Source organism: Peromyscus maniculatus, chromosome 3, assembly GCF_049852395.1.
Source record: "Peromyscus maniculatus bairdii isolate BWxNUB_F1_BW_parent chromosome 3, HU_Pman_BW_mat_3.1, whole genome shotgun sequence".
NCBI classification, from domain to species: Eukaryota; Metazoa; Chordata; class Mammalia; order Rodentia; family Cricetidae; genus Peromyscus; species Peromyscus maniculatus.
Window position 1 is genome coordinate 134,830,224 of NC_134854.1, and position 21,903 is coordinate 134,852,126.

At 39.0% G+C, this 21,903-nt stretch overlaps 1 protein-coding gene across 42 annotated transcripts in view; it reads right to left on the minus strand.

Annotated features, from left to right (window-relative positions):
* The window catches only part of Rad18 (RAD18 E3 ubiquitin protein ligase), an 88,289-nt gene that overhangs the window by 49,774 nt on the left and 16,612 nt on the right, over positions 1-21,903 (minus strand). For all 42 annotated transcript variants that reach the window (XM_076567517.1, XM_015987403.3, XM_076567539.1 and 39 more), the window contains 5 exons: positions 19,635-19,972; positions 18,087-18,186; positions 13,970-14,154; positions 10,063-10,139; positions 7,495-7,555 (listed from right to left, as the gene is read on the minus strand). In XM_076567517.1, coding sequence (XP_076423632.1) covers positions 7,495-7,555; positions 10,063-10,139; positions 13,970-14,154; positions 18,087-18,186; positions 19,635-19,972 — 761 coding nt within the window. The remainder of the gene's footprint in view (positions 1-7,494; positions 7,556-10,062; positions 10,140-13,969; positions 14,155-18,086; positions 18,187-19,634; positions 19,973-21,903) is intronic.

A 21,903-nucleotide genomic window follows, 5' to 3' on the forward strand; every position in this document is an offset into this window, starting at 1 on the left:
TACAAGACCCACTCCACTGCCCAAACTCACTGAACCCATCATCCTCCCCCTGGCCAACCATCAAAAAATCAGCAGTCCCTAGAGGCACAAGCACCACCTGCACCAGTTGGAAGAAGAGCAGCCTCCCCATGAACAACCCTCTCCAGCATCATTAGCAGATCCTATAGGCACAAGCACCACCCACAAAAGTTGGAAGAACAGGCACAACCCACACCAGTTGGAAGGACACCACAGGCAAAAAGTAAAGCTCACACTAGCCAAAAGAATGGGACAATATGCTGGATCTAGGCACCCAAACCTCAGCTGAGACAACCCTACTCGATCTGAAAACCAGTCAATCACCAGAACCCTTGGTTATTCAGTCCAAAAGACAATAAAGGAAACAGACAATAAAAGAATAAAAGACCCATCCAACAAAGACATCACAAGAATCAACAACTATTCCTATAATTATCCCAAACCCAGATGGATAAACAACAGTGTGAGAATACATTCAACAATATAAAGAGCAATATGTCATGACCAGAACCTAGTGACTCTGCAACAGCAAGACCTGAACATCCCAATGCAGTTGAAATAGAAGAAAACAACCTTAAGAATAACTTTATAAAGATTGTAAAAAGCCTTAAAGATGAAATGAAAAATTCCCTTAAAGAAACCGAGGAAAAGACAAACAAAAAATTAGAAAAAAATCAATAAATCCCTTATAGAAAGCCAAGACAGTCAAGAAAAAACAAACAGGTGAAGGAAACAGCTCAAGACTTGAAAACTGCAATAAAGAAAACACAAACCAAGGGAATTCTGGAAATGGAAAATCTGGGTAAAAAACAGGAACTATAGATGCAAGCATAACCAAGAGAATACAAGAGATGGAAGAGAGAATCTCAGGTGTTGAAGATGCAATAAAGGAAATAGATTCATTGGCCAAAGAAAATGTTAAATCGAACAAATTCTTAACACAAAACATTCAGGAAATCTGGGACACTATGAAAAGGCCAAACCTAAAAATAATAGGGAGAGAAGATGGAGAATTCCAGCCCAAAGGCACAGAAAATATATTCAACAATATCACAGAAGAAAACTTTCCCAACCTAAAGAAGGAAATGCCTATGAAGATACAAGAAGCTTACAGAACACCAAATAGACTGAACCCAAGAAAAAGTCCCCTCACCACATAATAATCAAAACACTAAATATACAGAATAAAGAAAGAATATTAAGAGCTGCAAAGGAAAAAGGCCAAGTAACATATAAAGGCAGACCTATCAGAATTACACCCAACTTCTCAATGGAGACTCTGAAAGCCAGAAGTTCCTGGATAGACATGAAGAGACTATTGATGCCAGCCCAGACTACTATATCCAGCAAAACTTTCAATCATCAGAGACAGAGAAATAAAGACATTCCATGACAAAACCAGATTTAAATAATACCTATCCACAAATCTAGAAACTACTAGAAGGAAAACTCCAACCCAAGGAACTTAGCTGTACTAATGAAAACATAGGTAAAAGACAGTATCACACCAGCAAATCCCAAACAAGAGAAATACACACACACACACACACACACACACACACACACACACACACACTACCAACAACAAAACCAAAAATAACAGGAAATAACAATTACTGGTCATTAATCTCTCTTAATACTAATGGACTCAATTTGCCTAAAAAAAAAAACACAGACTAACAGAATGGATACAAAAACAGGATCCATCCTTCTACTGTATATAGGGAACTTTAACTTCAAAGACAGACATTACCTCAGAGTAAAGGGTTGGGAAAAGATTGTCCAATCAAATGGACCTAAGAAACAAGCTGATGTAGCTATCCTAATATCTAACAAAATAAACTTCAAACTAAAATTAATCGAAAGAGACAGAGGACATTCCATATTCATTACAGGAAAAATTCTCCAAGATGAAGTCCCAAGTCTGAACATTTATACCCCAAATACAAGGGCAACCACATTTGTAAAAGAAACATACTAGAGCTTAAATTACACATCAAATCCAGACACTAATAGTGGGAGACTTTAACACCCCACTCCCACCAAAAAACAAGTCTGCCAGACTTGTCCATTGGTGGGAGAAAATAAGATGTTACGACTCAAATGGACCTAACAGAACATTTCACCCAAACACAAAAGAATGTACCCTCTTCTCGGCACCTCATGGAACCTTCTCTAAAATTGACCATATAATTGATCACAAAGCAAATCTCAAAAGATACAAAAAAAAAAAAAAATTAGAATAAACCCCTGTATCTTATCGGATCACCATGGCTTAAAGTTAGAATTCAACAACACCACAAATTACAGAAAGCCTACAAACTCGTGGAAACTGAACAATGCTCAACTGAATCACCACTGGGCCAAGGAAGAAATAAAGAAATTAAAAACTTCCTAGAACTCAACAAAAATGAATGCACAACATACTCAAACTTATGGGACACTATGAAAGCAGTGCTAAGAGGAAAGTTGATAACACTAAGTGACTACATAAGAAATTTAGAGAAGTCTCATACTAGCAACTTAACAGCATACCTGAAAGCTCTAGAACAAAAAGAAGCAAACTCATCCAGGAGGAGTAAATGAAAGGAAATAAGCAAACTGAGGGCTGAAATCAATAAAATAGAAAAACAAAGACAACAATACAAAAATCAATGAAACAGAGTTGGTTCCTTGAGAAAAATCAGTAAGATAGACAAACCCTTATCTAAACTAACCAAAAGGCAGAGAGAGAACATCCAAATTAACAAAATCAAAAATGAAAAGAGGGACATAACAACAGATACTGAGGAAATCCAGAGAATCATTAGGCCATACTTCAAAAACCTGTGTGCTACAAAATTGGAAAATTTGAAAGAAATGGGCAATTTTATGGATAGGTACCACATATCAAAATTAAATCAAGACCAGATAACCAATTTAAATGGACCTATGACCCTAAGGAAATAGAAGCAGTCATTAAAAGTCTCCCAACCAAAAAAAGCCCAGGGCCAGATGGTTTCAGCTTAGAATTCTACCATAATTTCAAAGAAGAGCTAATGTTGATACTCCTCAAATTGTTCCACACAATAGAAACAGAAGGAACATTGCCAAACACTTTTTTATGAGGCTACAATTACCCTGATACCCAAACCACACAAAAATACAACAAAGAAAGAGAATTACAGACCAATATCCTTCATCATTGATGCAAAAAGACTCAATAAAATACTGGCAAACAGAATCCAAGAACACATCAAAAAAACCATCTACCATGATCAAGTAGGCTTCATTCCAGAGATGCAGGGATAGTTCAACATACGAAAATCTGTCAATGTAATTCACCATATAAACAAACTGGAAAAACAAAACAAAAACAAACAAACAAAAAAACCCACATGATCATCTCATCTGATGCTAAAAAAACTTTTGCCAAAATCCAACACCCCCTTCATGATAAAAGTATTGGAGAGATTAGGGATACAAGGAACATACCTAAAATAATAAAAGCAACATATAGCAAGCCATCAGCCAACATCAAATTAAATGGAGAGAAACTCAAAGCAATTCCACTAAAATCAGGAACAAGACAAGGCTGTCCACTCTCTCCATATCTATTCAATATAGTACTAAAAGTTCTAGCTAGAGCAATAAGATAACAAAAGGAGATCAAGGGGATACAAATTGGAAAGGAAGAAGTCAAACTTTCAATTTTTGCAGATGATATATTAGTATACATAAGTGACCCCAAAAATTCTACCAGGAAACTCCTACAGCTGATAAACACATTCAATAATGTGGAAGAATACAAGTTTAACTCAAAAAAAAAAAAATCACTAGCCCTCTGAATACAAATGATAAGAGGGCTGAGAAAGAAATCGGAAACAACACCCTTTATTATAGCCACAAATTATATAAAATATCTTGGGGTAAAGCTGACCAAACAAGTGAAAAACCTGACTAACAAAACTTTAAGTTTTTGAAGAAAGAAACTGAAAAAGATATTAGAAAATGGAACGATCTCCCATGCTCTTGAATAAGTAGGATTAACATAGTAAAAGTGGCAATCTTACCAAAAGCAATCTACAGATGCAATGCAATCACAAATTCTTCAGAGACCTCAAAAGAACAATATTCAACTTCATATGGAAAAACAAAAACCCAGGATAGCCAAAACAACTCAGTACAATAAAGGAACTTCTAGAGGCATCACCATCCTTGACTTTAAGCTCTATAGTAAACAAAACAGCTTGGTATTGGCATAAAACAATACCAAAACACACTGATCAATGGAATCAAATAGAAGATCCTGACATAAATCCACACACCTATGAATACCTGATTTTTGACAAAGAAGCCAAAATTGTACAATGGAAAAAAGAAAGCATCTTCAACAAATGGTACTAGCATAACTGGATGCTAACATGTAGACGATTGCAAATAGATCCATATCTATTGCCATGCACAAAGCTCAAGTCTAATTGGATCAAAAACCTCAACATAAATCAGTTACACTGAACCTGATAGAAGAGAAAGTGGGAAGTAGCCTTGAACGCATTGGCACAGGAGATTACTCCCTGAATTCCAGCAGCATAGACACTGAGATCTACAATTAATAAACGGGACCTTCTGAAACTGAAAATCATCTGTAAGGAAAAGGATATGGTCAATAAGACAAAACAGCAGCCTACAGAATGGGAGATCTTCACCAATCCCACATCTGATTGACACATAGAGGGTTGACCTCCAAAATGTATAAAGAACTCAAGATACTAGACATCAAAATACCAAATAATCCAATTAAAAAATGGGGTACCGATCTAAACAGAGAATTCTCAACAGAAGAATCTCAAATGGCCAAAATGCATTTAAAGAATTGCTCAGTGTCCTTATTCATCAAGGAAATACAAATCAAAATAACTCTGAGATGCCATCTTACACCTGTCAGAATGGCTAAGATCAAAAAAAAACTGATGACAGTTTATGTTGAAGAGGATATAGAGTAAGGGGAACACTCTTCCACTGTTGGTGGGAGTGCAAACTGGTATAGTCACTTTGGAAATCAGTATAACAGTTTCTCAGAAAATTGGGAATCAATCTACCTCAAGACCCAATGATACCAATCTTGGGCATATACCCACAAGGACACTTGCTCAACTATGTTCATAGCAACATTATTCATAATAGCCAGAACCTAGAAACAACCTAGATGCCCTTCAACCGAAGAATGGATGAAGAAAATGTGGTACATTTACACAATGGAGTATTACTCAGTGGTAAAAAAACAATGACATCATGAAATTTGCAGGTAAATGGATGGAACTAGAAAAAAACATCCTGTATGAGGTAACCCAGACCTAGAAAGACAAACACGGTATACTCACTCATAAGTGAATAGTAAATGTAAAGCAAAGGATAACCAGACTACAATCCACAGCCCTAGAGAAACTAGGTAGCAAGAAGGACCCCGAGAGGGATGCATGGATGGCCCTGGGAAGGGAAAATAGTTGAGATCTCTTGGGTAAACTGAGAGCAGGAGGTGGAGGTTTGAGGAGAGGAGGTGGGGGACTGGAACATGAGGGATCGGTATTGTCAAACTGGGGGAGGACAGAGAGGAGAGCAATGAAAGAGATATCTTGATAAAAGAGGGCATTGTGGGGTTTGAGAAAAACCTGGTGCCAGGGAAACTCCCCAGATTCCACAAGGATGACCCTAGCAACAGTGGAAAGGGTGACTGAACTGCCTTCTGTAATCAGATTGGTGACTAACCCAATTGTCATCATAGAACCTTCATCCAGTAACTGATGGGAGCAAATGCAGAGATCCACAACCAAGCACTGGGCCAAGCTCGGGGAGTCCAGTTGAAGAGAGAGAGGAAGGATTATATAAACAAGGGGGGAGTCAAGATCATGACAGGGGAAACCCACAGAGACGGTTGACCTGGGCTTGGGGGAGCTCACAGACTCTAGACTGACAGCTAGGGAGCCTGTATGGGACGGACTTAGGCCCTCTGCATGTGCATGACAGTTGTGTAGCTTGGTCTGTTTGTGGGGCCCCTAGCAGTGGGACCAGGATCTGTCCCTGGTGCATGAGCTGGCTTTTTGGAACCTACTCCTTATGGTGGGATACCTCACTCACCTTGATGCAGTGAGGAGGAACTTGGTCCTGCCTCAACTTGATATGCCATGCTTTGTTTACTCCCATGGGAGAAGACCTTACCCATTCTGAGGGGGGGGGGGGAGAAAGGAGGTAGGGGGAGTGAACTCGAGGAGAGAAGGGAGGGGAAACTGGTTGGTATGTAAAATAAATTAAAAAAAAAAAAAAAAAAGAAAGCAAACTGGGACTATGTGGGGATTTCACACTCCTTTCACACTCCTTCCCTGCTGCTGAATCCACCCTTCAAAGTAAGAATGGAAGGAAGAAAGAAAACTTTATCTGGGCACAATGAAACCATACCATAACTGGAACACTCACTCAACCAACATTCATTATATGCTGCTTGCTGGCCCTTAACTAGTGTAGTGACACATACACACATACACAGCACTAGGAAGGCTGAGACAGCTTGGGCTAATGAGCAAGACCCAGACTCAATAAACAAAGAGAGACAGAGAAAGAGAGGGAGACTGAGAGGAAGAGGGAAAAAGAGAGAGAGGAGAAGTGTGGGGAGAATGAGAAGGAGAATCAGCCAGAACCAAGAGGAATAAGGAATTTCAGTCCTCATTAAACTTGAGGCTGGAGAAGTAACTCTTCCAGGAATGCTAGTCTACTACATGCAAAGCCTTGAATTCAATCCTCAGTGCTACAAAAATAGAACAAAATTAAAAGTAAAAAAGTAATAGAAGCAAGCAGATTTCTGTGGGTTCAAAGCCAGCCAGCCAAGTCTACATAGCAAATTCCAGAACAGCCAGGGCTACACAGAGAGACCCTGTCTCTAAAAAGATAGATAGATAGATAGATAGATAGATAGATAGATAGATAGATAGATAGATAGATAGATAGACAGACAGACAGACAGACACCAATCAACTAAGTAAATAAGAAATAACAACTACCCAGTTAATGAAAACAGTAAGGTGTGACCTGGCAGACCACTTACAAAAAAGGAAATGGTAACGTGTGAGAGAATGCTAACAAGAGAAGGAAACCTATTTTTGACACAAATCTCTGAGCCACAGAAGTGTTGTACCTCCTTACAGCAGAACTGTTATTGCAGGCCTGAGACTCAATGCAGTCCTGAACGTTCCTCTGTTCACCCCTTCTCACAGAATGGTTTCTGAGAACTAACTCATATTTGCCAAGTGCTTGGTGACAATGAGCTCAAAGCAGAATGTTAGTCACAAATATTTAAAAAAAAACAAAAAACAGGTACAGCCCCATCTCTGAAGCAACATTAACAAGATTATTTTGAACATTAATATCAAACATTTTTTAATTACCTAAGATGTAAAACAGCAACTTAAATTCTTTACAATAAGGACATATTGCACAACTTACGATATTTACTGTGAATTTCATCTATTTCCTTCTCTGTTTGGTCCTTTGTAAAAACCATGACCTAGAATAATAATTTTAAAAAATCTTTAGAATTTCATCTAAAATGACAAAAATGGAAATCAAGTTTCAAAATCTCAAATGTGGTTGCTTAAAACAGAGGAAGACAATCTGCTTTCTGAGGAGCCTGCATGTTTCCTCCGACTATCATAAACAGTACACAGTCTCATTTATCACTTCTCTCTCACCAGCAGATTTTAGTTTTTATTAACAAAAAAGGAAAAACAACTTTTCCCTCAAACCAAGTGGTATCCAAGAAGGAAACCTCACCATGATTAAATACTATTTTTTTTTCTTTAACAATATTACAGTGAAACCTAAGAGGTTGTTTACATTGTGTATGTGATATATGTGCAAGTATTTATGGATGTGCATCCTTGTATCCACATGAAGACCCTTTGCCTTATTTTCTTGAGACAGGGCCTCTCATTGAACCTGAAGCTAGGCTGGCGAGCAGCAAGTCCTAGCAATCCTCCTGTCCCCACTCCCCACAGAACTGGAGTTACAGATATACACAGCCATGCTTCACTTTGGACATGAGAGCTGGAAATTTGAACTCAAGTTCTCATGCTCATACAGCAAGTAATCTCATATGCTAAGCTAAGCCCCAGTTGCTCATATAATTTGACAAAAAAAAAAAAAAAATGTTATAATAAGTAGATTGACAGTAGTTGTGGATTTTAGGCCAAGGTAAGACTCATTTGTAGAGAGATTTAAAGTTTTGGTTCTTCCCATCAATAGAAATATCCCAATAAAATACATAAAGTATCTGTATCCAACTTCAAATAGTTGAAAAAAAAATAACAAAAATCAAAACACATACAAACCTGTATCTAGAAGACAAACAAGGGAGGAAAATCGTGTCAGGTAATAAATCTTTGATGGTAAAGAATAGTACCATTTCTTTCACCTTTCTGCATATGTAAGGTTTCTCAAGTAAAATATTAAGGGGAAATATTTGGTAGAGGAAGAGAGCCAGTACAAGGGATGGGGTGAATATGAGCAAAATACAATGATATGAATATATAAAAACACCATAAAGAAATCCACTGTTTTTGTGGTTACTAAAAACTTAATAAAAAAAATTAAAATATATTAAGAAAACAAAGACAAATTTTAAGCAAGTCTGATTTTTTAGTTGTACATGTCATTTCCTCTTTCTGCTTTGAAACTTTCATGAATCTCTTCTCTAATTCTTGAAGTCTATTTTGTCAACTAAAGTGGGTTTCTGTATTAAGAATATTACATTATAAACACAAAACCCAGAATAGCAAAAACAATCCTGAGCTATAGAAGAAATGCTGGATGTATCACCATCACAGATTTCAAATTGTATTGTAGAGCTATACTCATTTAAAAAACATGGTATTTACATAAGAAGACATGTTGACCAATAGAATAGAACTGAAGACCCAGACATAATTGCACACACCTATGAACACCTAATTTTTGACAAAGAAACTAAAAATACACACTGGAGAAAAGACAGTATTGTCAACAAATGGTGCTAGTCAAACCAGATAGCTACACGTAGAAGAATAAAAATAGATCCATAGCCATTGCCCTATACAAAACAACTCCAAATGGATCAAGGACCTCAATGTAAGACTAGATAGACTGAATCTTATAGAAGAAAGTAGAGAATAGACTTGAATTCACTGGCACAGGAAGGGAATTTCTAAATAGCTCAACAACAACACAGGCAGTAGGACTAACGAATGTGAATCCTGGTCATACTGTCTCTCTTAAGAGCTACAAAAGTCATCAGGAATAGCAGAGTAAACCCAGAACTCATTCTTAACACTTATGAAGATTATGCATAGGTGTTTATAAAGATCACAAATCTTAGAATATTCTTATTTTTCTTTATTTTGTTTTAATTTTGTTTTGGGGTTTTGTTTTTGTTTATCAAGATAGGGTTTCTCTGTGTAACAGCTCAGGCTGTCCTGGAACTTGGCTTGTAGACCAAGATAGCCTCGAACTCCCAGAGATCCACCTGCCTCTGCCTCCCAAGTGCTGAGATTAAAGGCGTGCACCACCACTGCCCAGCTCATTTTTCTTTAGCTGTTTCTCTTTGCCAGTGTGTCCTAGTGACACACTCATTCTCCTAGCTTGTAGTTCACGTACTGGTTCAGGGTTCAGACCATGGCTGCTTGGCCCCAGGCATCCGGGCAGAACACCACAGTGGCAGGATAAGTGGTGGATAAGTGAGGTAAAGAGTGTCTTTACCTCATGGCAGACAGGAAACAGAGCCACAAGAGTTTTGTCTACATGACTCCAGCTTATAAGCCAAACTCTGCTTGGGGCTGTACTTTATGCTGTAAGTTTGTTAAACACAAATACTGTCCGAAGACATAAGCTGTAAGAAAATCTTAATGCTCTAAATAGTAATGTGTTCCAGTACATTTTCTACTAAAAAGAACTTACAAAGGCTGGCTTTTAATTTTAAAAATTCAATTCAATTTTTTCTTCCTGCACTACTACACAGACACTGAAAGAGATTCAACATACATTTTCATTGAGTTTACTGGCTTCAAGGCGCATCCTGGTCTTCTCCATGTTTTCAACTTCTTGGACTATTTCAGCAGCTATTAAAATAAGAAGAAGAAGAAAAAAACCCACTTAATCACACTGTTTGATCATTACTCTAGCCTATATGAGGTTTTAACAATAGAGAAAGATAGGTATAAACACATGCAGATTTCTGCCTTCTTTTTGCAAGTTTTCAAAAATAAGTGTGGTGGTTTGAAGGAGAATGGCCTCCACTGACCCATAAATTTGAATACTAGGTCCCCAGTTAGTGGAAATATTTGGAAAGGATTAGGAGGTGTGGCCTTGTTGGAGGAGGTGTGTCACTAGGGCTGGGCTTTAAGGTTTCAAAAGCCCACTTAGGCCCACTTAGGCCCAGTCCCACATACTCTCTTCTCTGCCTGAAACTTGAACATCAGATATGAACTCTCAACTATGGCTCCAATGCCATGCCATGCCGAGCGCCTTCTACCATGCCCCCCTGCCATAATGGTCATGGACTCACTCTGAAACTATAAGCAAGCCTCAGTTAAGTGATTCCTTAAAGTTGCCTTGGTCTTGGTGTTTCATTCATCACAACAATAGAACAGTAATTAAAATAGTAAGTCTAACAATATTTCAAAGTAATACATTAAAAGAATGTGGAATTTTAACACTCAACTCTTCTACATATCAAAATAAAATTGTAAGACATATCATGTTATTTTTGCCTTCTCTCTTGAATATATAAACAGCAATTCCAATGAAATATGAGAATTAATTTACTACTATGAGTTAAATTCTTAGAGAATAACCACTCAAACTTCAATATATTAAATGTAGTGAAACTCAGCAAAGAGAGAGAAAGATCTACAAGTACCACGGGAAATGCCCTTGCCTCCAAAACCAGTATCTGGAGAAAGTTTCAAACCACCCGTAGCTGGGAGATCACACATTAAATGCCTTTCTTTAAACATAAATAGTGCAAATTTTGCAAATGCTGTCTTTTAGTATCAAGAGTCCATCTATTTAAGTGCATGAGGTACAGAATAAGAACTGACAATCATTTATACTCGTTTATATGTAAAAAGATACTAAGTCAAATCACTTCAAAATATTCTATGGAGAGGCTTTAAAAGGTAGACAAAAAACTAGGATGGCTTGATCATTGGTTACATTGTAGGGTAAATACATGGGTGAAATGAGAGTACTTCTTAGTCAATCCCCCCTCTATTCCCACCTCATTCAATCTCCCTCTACACCCACTTCAATCTCCCATCTATATCAACTTCAAATAATCCTACTAAAGTTTACTTTTAAATTCAGAGTAACTGCTTCACTTAAACAAAAGATTTTCTTTCCCAAGCATTGATATGTATCTGCCTCCTTAATATTATAAAGCTGGCAGAAGCAATGTAAACAGTATCATCTGTAAGCAAGAACTGTTTATCTCCTTGGGAGCTTACTGAGTCCAGGTATCATAGGAAAGGAAAAGCAGTTACATTCTATCCCATGCATTAACACAAGTACATTCAAGACATCCGGCATACTCTACAGTAGTAAGAAAATTATGTTAGGGTGGGTACAACGTAAGGGTTTAAGCAATCTTCAGAAAGATTTCTGATTCTGTTTAGGGTGTAGAGAGCTAACAATACCATTACCCTTACTATAATGGCAAGGAAAAACAGACAATCTATCCAACTATAATTTTGCTTGAATCCCTCAAGTCAAACAGCAACTACATGTCCTAAAACCCAAAAACAGATGGCAAGATTGGGAGTGATCAGGAGCAACAAGGTGAAAAAAAGCAATGTCCAGGAGATAGTCTGCAATGACCTACATCTGATTAAGATCACAAATACACTTTCTTTTTTTTTTTAAGATTTATTTATTATGTATATACAGTGTTCTGTCTGCATGTATGCCCGCAGGCCAGAAGAGGGCGCCAGATCTCATTACAGATGGTTGTGAGCCACCATGTGGTTGCTAGGAATTGAACTCAGGATCTCTGGAAGAACAGCCAGTGCTCTTAACCTCTGAGCCATCTCTCCAGCCCCACAAATACACTTTCTGATGGACTGCAAAAGGCCAAGGGCGGCTACCAAGAAAGCATAAAAACATAAAACAATAACAAAAACACAACTGAGAAGCTCAGACACAGGAACACCAATTGTAGGCTGCTTCTACAGAATGCCAGCACTCCCATTTTTCTGCTTTCTGGCACAGAGATGGTAGGAGTCTCAGCTGCACACTCAGAATCATAAACTTTGCCATGCCTTCCCAGTCATGTGTCGCCTCAATCAATGAGTCAAAATAAATTTTCTCTTCTTGACATTGCTTCTTCTCAGGTATTTGGTCACACCAAGAAGAAAAATAACTGATACAAAAAAAAAAAGTACAGAACAAGCTGAGTTGGTGGTGCATGCCTTTAATAATGCCAGCTCTTGGGAGGCAGAGGCAGGTCTCTAAGTTCAAGACCAGCCTGGTCTACAGAGCGAGTTCCAGGACAGCTAGGGCTATACAGAAAAACCCTGTCTTGAAAAACAAAAACAAAAAATCAGTACAGAAAATGAAGTCAATTGTGAAAAACCTGGCCATGTGATTCACAGGCCTTTGGAAGTAACATGAAGAAGGGCTGTGGAAGAGTGTGAGGCTGCAGGCTAGAGTCCTCAAATACTCTAAGTACAGCCTGAAAGGCCATTGTGGTAGAAAAGAGGAAGACCAGAACGCTGAGATGTGGACAATGAAGATTGTACTCAAGAGGCTTCAGAGGGCAAGAGCTCTACAAAGAACTAGGACAAGAGTAGAGGCCATTTGTGTTATACGCTAGCAAAGAATCGGACTGCATTCCGCCCATGTCTTGACTATTTCAGTGAGGCTAAATTAAAAAGTAATGAACTAATTTGTTTGGTGGAAGAAATCTTATAATAGTATAACATTCAAGCTATGGCATGACTACTGCTCAATACACTTATCCTAATTCACAGAAAACAACAGAAAAATATAAAAAGTGTACAATTTGAAAAGAAAAGGAGCTTGAGCCTGGGTAAAGTAGTGGACAAAAATGTAGTGTAGAAAAAAAGAGCTTTAACCACGACGGCATTGAAACTAGGGATAAACTTGTGGCTATTACCCAACTCATTTAGCTCAAGGAGGCAGAGTGAATAAACAGTGGTCAGATGTATGGAGACAACCAGACTGGGAGGAAGGAGAGTCTAGGATACTGACCATAATCTAGGAGGCATTTTCACTTAATGAAAATTTAACATACCATGCACTTTTCTGTTTTTTTATATCACTCTTCATTTTTTTAAACATAAAGCAATTCTAAATTTTGGAGTTCTTACCTATAAAGAACTGCAAAATGTATGCATGGTCAAGTGAAAACTATGTGGAGGATACTAACATTTTTATGAATCACTATCGACTAAGGATGCCTGTTTGTGTATAATAATCATAATGGAAACATCCATGGAGTTCTAAGAACTTGCTGAGGTACTGTACTAGGTAGTTTGGATGCATCCTACAACTTCAAAGACATTATACAACATGTAGGATTATAATCCTCATTTTATAGATGAGAAAACTAAAGTACAGAGATGTGACTTGTTCACAGTCACTCAGCATAAAGTAGTAGAACTGCAGGACTCTAGATCATTTTACCACCATTGCCATCTCTGGAAAGACACTCAAAAAACTGGTAAAAGTGATTCCTCTGCAAAGGGAACTGGGGCTATGAGACCACCTGAGAAGAAGATGGCCTTAGCATAGTGTTCTCCAGGTAGCTCTCGAAAAAATTCATTTGCATATCTCAACTATTGCCAAAAAAGTACTTATGAAAATTCTTCCTTATAATCTCTGAGCTACATACTTGCTTTATCCAAAGATGAGTACAAATGTATTACTTTACCTGATTTAGGATGCAAAGCATCACACTGGGCATTGTACATGTGTACAAATTCTTGGTGTCTTTTAATAAGCTGTTGTTTGCTTCCTTGAACAGATAATCCATGTTGTTTCATCTTTTTCTTTAAATCACGGTCAGAGAGCAAGTTATACACAGTTTTGGGCAGCGGCTTCCTTTTGTGAGCAGAACTAAAATGGAGAGAGAGAGAGAGAGAGAGAGAGAGAGAGAGAGAGAGAGAGAGAGAGAGAGAGAGAGAGAGAGAGAGAGATCTGAGGATTATTGTGAATTATCAAACAGTCTCAACAAAAGAGTAATTTACCTTCATAACACCTGGCTGACTAGAAAAATAGTTGAGCCATTAAGATAAAAAAGAAGATGATAGGGAGATCCTCTTAGTTTAGTCAATGAAGTACTTGCCTCACAAGCATGAGTTTGACCTCTGGCATCCATATAAAAAGTTCAGGATGTGAAAACAAGGGCATCCCTAGAGCTTGCTAGCCAGATAGCCTAACTAACCAGCAAAGTCAAGTCCCATTGAGAGACTCTGTCTCAAAGAACAAGGTAGAATACACTCCTGAGTATGATACCCAGGACTGACCTCTGTCTTTCACACACATGCTAACATACACATACACCCCTACACATGAACATGCCTATCCACACCCACACAAAGGAAGCTAGATGGCCAAGGGAGTCAGTATATGCATTCTGACTAGAGGTTCAGCCCTATGGGCAATTAAGTGCATAATAAGCAGTTTTCAAAGTGGTCTTTACAATTGCAATCATTTCAAAATAGCAACAGCAAATTAGTAAGATCTTAAGGGTAACAGGGCTTAAAACAAAAAAAAATTTTTAAAGATAAACATGGAAAGTTCAAAAAAGCTGGCTTCCCAAACTCAGAACTACCAGGAGAGTGTGCTTTAAATGCAGACGCTCGGTCACTTTCTCTGCAGCACCCAGCCACATGGTGCAGGCCTGAGGTGGAAACTGAAAATCTTTACTTTCCAGTTTCCTAAGGTAAATCTGATGCCGTCGTCCAAAGGTCATACTGAGAGCACTATTACAGTCAAGTATAGATAAAACAGTTCTACCCGCACAAGGATCATTTTCTGGCTAAATCTCTTTTATGCTCTGTTAGTAAAGCCTGAAAGCCAGAAATAACTACTTAATTATAAAAGGACCTGCAAACCTCAACAGAGTACATTTTTCCCAAACCATTCTTCTTATAATGTCATCCAATTGGGCTCTACAAGATTGCTGACATTATGGTAAAATAAAATCACAGTAGGAAGTTCAACTGAATCATTTTGCAGTGTTTATGACAAGTACAAAAGGAGAAACAATTCATTAAGTCTCCAACTAAAACATTTATTTTATCAAGGACAGACAATTATATTTACATCTATGAAATTCTAATAAAGATCTGTAGTGTCCACTGGCATTCACAATGAAAGCAACACCAGACATCAACCATCTCTGTCAAGAATTTGAATCTATGGGGGCTGGAGAGATGGCTCAGCAGTTAAGAGCTGGCTGTTCTTCCAGAGGACCCAGGTTCAATTACCAGCACCCACATGGCAGCTCACACCTGTCTGTAAATCCAGTTCCAGGGCTTCTGACACCCTCACACAGACATACATGCAGGCAAAACACCAATGCATATAAAATTAAAATAAAATACAGAGAAGCAGCTCCCCAAGCATCACATGACACTGATCTTGTCTATGCTTACTCAGTGAAGCTGAATCACATGTCAGTCTCAGAACCAGGACTTCAATAGAAAGAGTTGTACTGACAGTTCCACATAGGGTGGGGTAAGAGCTAGCAGCCACACCCAGCAGTTGACATTTTAGTGTTGTAAAAAGAGACTGTAAGACACAGAGATTCTCAGGTGACCAAAACCCAGGCCAAGATATAACCAAAAAGATTCAGCTCCATGTTTCCCTAAGTGTGCCTGAACAATTTTGTAGAAAATGACTTGTGAGGACAAAAACAAAACAAAAAAATAAAATAAAAAACAAATAAAAAGAAAAAAAACCACACCACCTTGGAGTAAAAAAAAATTAGGAGTTATGAAATACAACAAACTCCAGCAGCTACCTGAGTGGAGGACTTCTCAGCACCTTTAATCTGCTAAGAGTGGCAGTTCTAAGCTGTACTGAGGACCCACTGGCAGGGCTCTTTGTGCAGCCAGATTTGGACCACCACTGAACAGAGCTCAAAGTATTAGAAGAATACAACAGATACGTCTAGAAAGAGAACAATCTAAACAAGATTATCAGTGCCAATTTCTTACTCTCCAGGAAGAAAATACTCAGCTTTTCTACTTCCGACTCATTCTCTGCGGAGAAACAGAAGGAAAAAAGCAAGTCATGAGATACTTATGGCCTAGAAGTCATCCTGGGAGCTACTGATTTGTCTTACTCCAAATTCCCCCTAATTAAGCAACATAAACATCTAAATTCTATTCCCATCAACAAACTTGTGGGTACAAGAAGGCAGTCCTTGTGAGCACAGGACTGCTCAGGCTTGGAGTCAAGGACAGCCTGTGCTGTGAGTTAGCAACACGTGGCCACCCTTCAATAGCAGCCTTCGTAAGTTACACCAGTACAGCCTGTCCCTTGAAACCTGCATTCACTCCAAACTTACTCATAAAAACTGAGTGGCACCTTTGTAGTTTTAATAATTAAATCAGTAAGATGGTCCTGTCTTTGGAGAGAATGCTTTGGGGAGAATCTCTTCAAAACAGAAGAGCCAATCATCCCCTCCTCCGACTTTCCAGGCATCACTACTATCATCATCAGCCTCCTCTTTTCCACGGCTCTCTCGATTCCACCTATTCTCTCCAACTTTCCCCAACTTCATTCCGTGCTCACCACTGTTCTACTTACATCTGACAATGGCAGAAGATTGAGGCCTGTACCCTACCTCTAAAAATAAACTCTGCCCTTGACCTTGCTGCCCATGCCTCTCCCAACCACATCTCTCTACCATCACCAGACTCAAACACAACACTTCTGCTTCCTTATTGTCTCTACCAGCCAGATTCCTGAAGCTCTGCAATTTAACTTCAATTAAAACATCACTCCTGAACACACAAAGTGGACTAATTTTAGATTTGGTGACTTTGATACACAAAGGAGGCAAAGTAGCAAAGTAGTTTAGGTACAAATACTGACCTCACAATTTATTAGTAATGCCATCTCTTGGTGTTTTGGAGAGAAGATCATTACGGTCCATACACTCTCTGGCAAGGAAGGAGGAAATAGGGACGTGGGGCTGGAATGTCACCATGCAGCCTAGGCTGACCTACTTTTCAGTAGTCTATGTTACCCTTGAGTCTCCTGCCTCAGCCTCCTGAATGCTAGGAATGCAGGCATACACTACCATACTCAGTCAAAAATATTCTTCTGTATCATTTTTACATATGTTACTAGAACAGCCTATTCGAAAACTGATTTTTGAAGAAGCTCACTAGGTAGTAGGCTTTGGACTTAATTCTCAGTACCACATAAATACAGACAGACAGAGAGATAAATATAGAATAAGTTTGATTTAAATTAATATTTAAAATATTAAATTATTTAAAGATTTTATTTAAAATATTAAAACATCCAAAGAATTAATGAAAGATTTTATATGTTCCAAATTCAAGTTGTCTTTTGCTTTTTGGGGGCAAGGCCTTTACATGACAGTTTGAAAATTCTAAAAAGAAAGTAAGTTTAAAAGATAAGTGAATTAGCCTGGTCATGGTGGTACATGCCTAGGCAGATCTCTGTGAGTTCGAGGCCAGTCTGGTCTACAGAGTGAGTTCCAGGAGAGCCAGGGCTACACAGAGAAACTCGGTTTCAAAAAAAACCAAACAACAACAACAAAGACAAGTGATTCTAAGTCAGTAGTTTCTCTAAAGCACTGATCCACTACTGACATGTGGCAGAGTGAGCTAAAGGAACAAGAGTGAGGGGATGGAAAAGGAACCAGTTGTTAAAGAAAAAATCAAGCAGTCAAGGAAACAGGAGTACTAGTCACCAGGACAAAAGGAGTCCTAGTTTGATGCCCGTCTACAAAGCACAGAAGCAACCAGCCAAAGCAGGGCAGCGGCTAAGCCCAGCTTTCTTACCTTCTGAGGCTCTCCTTCTTCTCTTCACGTGACAAGCAACTGTCTAAATGCTTATTGATGTGATTTTCTGGAATGCTGACCCCACAAACAGGACAAGACACTGCATTTAAAAGAGAGAGAGAGAGAGAGAGAGAGAGAGAGAGAGAGAGAGAGAGAGAGAGAGAGAGAGAGAGAGAGAATTTGTTAGCCAGAGAAAAGGTAAAACTAAGAGAAAAGACAGAATCTCGGATAATCTACTCTTAGAAAAACCCACAAGAGCAAGGAGAGCAGACAACCCGGTTACTAGTAACTAGCTACTTTGTGGGAAGTCACATAATCAGAATCCTGGGCCTAGAGACTGCAAGTAAGTTTGGAAGTTGTAACTTTTCTACCAAGGTACCAGCAAACCATAATGCTGAGTTTTTCCAGGCCCTAGGACCATCTTACACAGGACAGAAGCAATCTCAACAGCTCTGTAATGAAGTTACAACTATGAATAAAACCAAGGCTTGGCTGGCTTGGTGCAATCTGGCTGAGCCTACTGACCCTCCCTGCTCCTGGGCCAGGTATGCCTTATTAACGCTGCAGTTTTGTGGAGATGCAGTGAATATGGAGGTATCAGTGAATATGGAGGTACCATGGGTAAAAAGCACTGGCCAAAGAAGGAAGACTTGTGGCACCACACTCTCTAGGCTCCCTACTCTGATTTTTAATAGAATACAGAGAATTGTATCTATTTTATATGTTATGATTCATTCTAAGATTTCGTTTGGGAAAAAAGTTCTACAAGAGTTCTACACCATAATCCTGGCTCTGGCACCACTGCAGCATGAAAACATCAGAGACAATATGTGTTCTAGTAAACTTGTATTTCCCAAATAGGTGGCACACCAGCGCTGGTTTTCACTTACTCTGTCAGTCTACCGGTGCACTATAGGAAGAGTGAGATAACAACTTGGCTTCGGAGACATTCTGGGAGGGAGAGCTAGGAAATAAGGCAGGGTCACTGAAGCTCATGTCACATGCCAAAAGGCATTCAGCTACAGGCAGAGCATCAAGGAAATGTTCAACCAGTAGTATAAAATGGAGACCTCTTTAAGAGTTAACTGGATGAATGACCGGGCGGTAGTGTCGCACGCCTTTAATCCTAGCACTGGGAGGCAGAGGCAGGCGGATCTCTGTGAGTTTGAGGCCAGCCTGGTCTATAGAGTGAGTTCCATGACAGGCTCTAAAACTACACAGAGAAACCCCGTCTCAAAGAAAAAAAAAAAAAAAGTTAACTGGAACGGGAGGTGAGAGAGTTCCAACCTAAAAACAGAAAGCTACCATGAGAAGCATTAGCTATTAAACTATTTCACTTCTGCAAGAATCTTCCTGATTGCTATTCTATGAAAAAGACAAGAAACCTACCTCTAAGCACTGACTGCATCAATGTCTGAGGCATGGTAAGGTGAAACCTGGTCTATCATCCCTCTTACTTCCCCCTCAAAAGTGCTGCCTATTCATCTTACACCACGTGAATGAGACTTCCTTAAGTTGGAAAAGGCATACATAAAAATGACTTCCTACCTTTAGTATCCAGCTTCATGGTAGATGTAGAAGGTGTCACAGGACCGTTAGCATCCGAGGGACCAAGTACCGCCTTTCCGACCAGACTTGTCTCTTTAATCTCAGCAGAGGTGCTTATCTCTTTGTGAGGGCTGAATTTCCTGTCGTTCTCTTTTCCCAACAAGTCTGCTACACACTCACCAGTTTCTCTAAGCAGAAACTTGTCCATCAGCCTGTTCCCCTGTTTGACAGGATGTTTGATGGTCTCAGTATTATGTACTTTAACAGCAACTTTCTTTGAGGTGGAAGACACAGGAGATATGGGTGGTGACTCTAAAGCAAACTGCAACAGGCGAGTCCTTGAAACACATACCAAAGGAGGAGGGAAAAAAGATGGGAAATGAAGATGTCAAATTAGACATTATACCTGGGATCTTCCCAATTAACCCTTGTTTCTCCGAAACACAGAATTTATGCCACAATCACAACCAAACTCACCGTCTAGAAAGAGGAGCACACAATTCTGGGCAGAGGTGATGAGGACTAGGGATACAGGGTACTTGGCATGTGGGAGCTATGAGAAGGAAATTTCACACCCATCTGCAATCATCTCCAGGGTATACAAAGAAAAAAAACCCCACAGGGGTCTGGTAGGAAACAGACATTGGTAAACAGATGCCAGCGGCCAGTGCTGGAAAGATGTTTAGCTTAGCCCAGCCAAAGTGGAAATACTCTTATGAAGACCATGGGGATAGTGGTGAGACGTCACAGAGGCTGTACCTCAGCAAAGGGGACCACATTGTGTGCACAGAATGTGTGTTTACACAAATGTGCATTCATGCATATGTGTGTTTACTTCTACATGTGTAAAACACATGTGTATGCATGTATATATGTGTGTGTAAAATTAAAATAGAATCTAATAATACATTGCACCAATCTTTAATGGAACAAAAGCAAAAAGCTGATAATTTAATTGCTTGTCAGAACAAAATACACTTTTGTTCAAAATCAAAGAAAGATTTTGCAGCTTCTACAATATTTGGTCCCTAATCTTCACAAAGAAAAAAGAAAATAGCTACTAATCAAGCCATAAAATATTCAAAAGAAACAGATGAGAAGTTTATTTTTACAATGAATTAGTACCAAACTGTATCAAATGCATTTTCAGCATTATGATTAGACATATTTTTCAACTTTATTTTGCTAATATAGTTACATTAGTTGATTTGTCAATGTAACTTAAATTTTTATGCCTAGGTTTTACTATTTCCCCAATGATTTTTGTGACCGCTTGTGAAAGACTATTGGAGTATAGTTTTCCTTTCCTGCCTGTCTGGGTTTAGTAAAGCTCTGCTTCTTTGTTTACCTCCCTCCCTCCTTCCTTTTCTCTCTTCTTTTCTTTCTGTGCAGGGTCTCACTATGCAGCCCTGGCAGGACTAGAACTCAATCTGATAAAATGTTACTTAAAAAACAACTCGAGCCAGGCGGTGGTGGCGCACGCCTTTAATCCCAGCACTTGGGAGGCAGAGCCAGGCGGATCTCTGTGAGTTCGAGGCCAACCTGGGCTACCAAGTGAGTTCCAGGAAAGGCGCAAAGCTACACAGAGAAACCCTGTCTCGAAAAACCAAAAAAAAAAAACAAAAAAAAACAAAAACAAAAACAACAACTCGCTATTATCAATCATTAGTGATAGCAAGTGAGACATCTCCCCGACAACTGACCAGACACAGATGTCTACCACACACACATTCTCTTAAAACTGCAGAAAATGTCCTGAGCCAAAGGTAAGAACAAAAACAGGAGCCAGGGATAAAGAGTACAAAAACTACAAAAAGAGAAAGAAAAATTTTCATTTCCACAGGAAAAGTTAGGTACAAGTAGGGAAGAGGGTGGGTTCATTATACTATCTTCCCTACTTTCATATATATTTAAATTCTTCCACAATTAAAAAAAAAACAAAGACTAAAAATAAAGAAAAACTAAGCTAAGGGTGGTGGCGTGTGGCTATAATATCAGCATTCAGGAGGCTGAAGCAGAAGATTCTAATTCAAGTCCAATTTCAGGTACATAGTGATGCCATGTCTAACAAAAACCAAGAAAAGGGGGGGGGAAGAGATCAAACAAGAGGAGGGAGATGGGGAAAGAAGGGAAGATGGGAGAGGAGGAAGTTGGAGGGAGGGAAAAGCAGGAAGATTAAAACAAACACCTAAGGACCTTGGTCTTGGTCTTAGAGAAGAAACAGAAATTGAAAACACCCACACACAGAACCATCCTCTTCAAGTCTCTT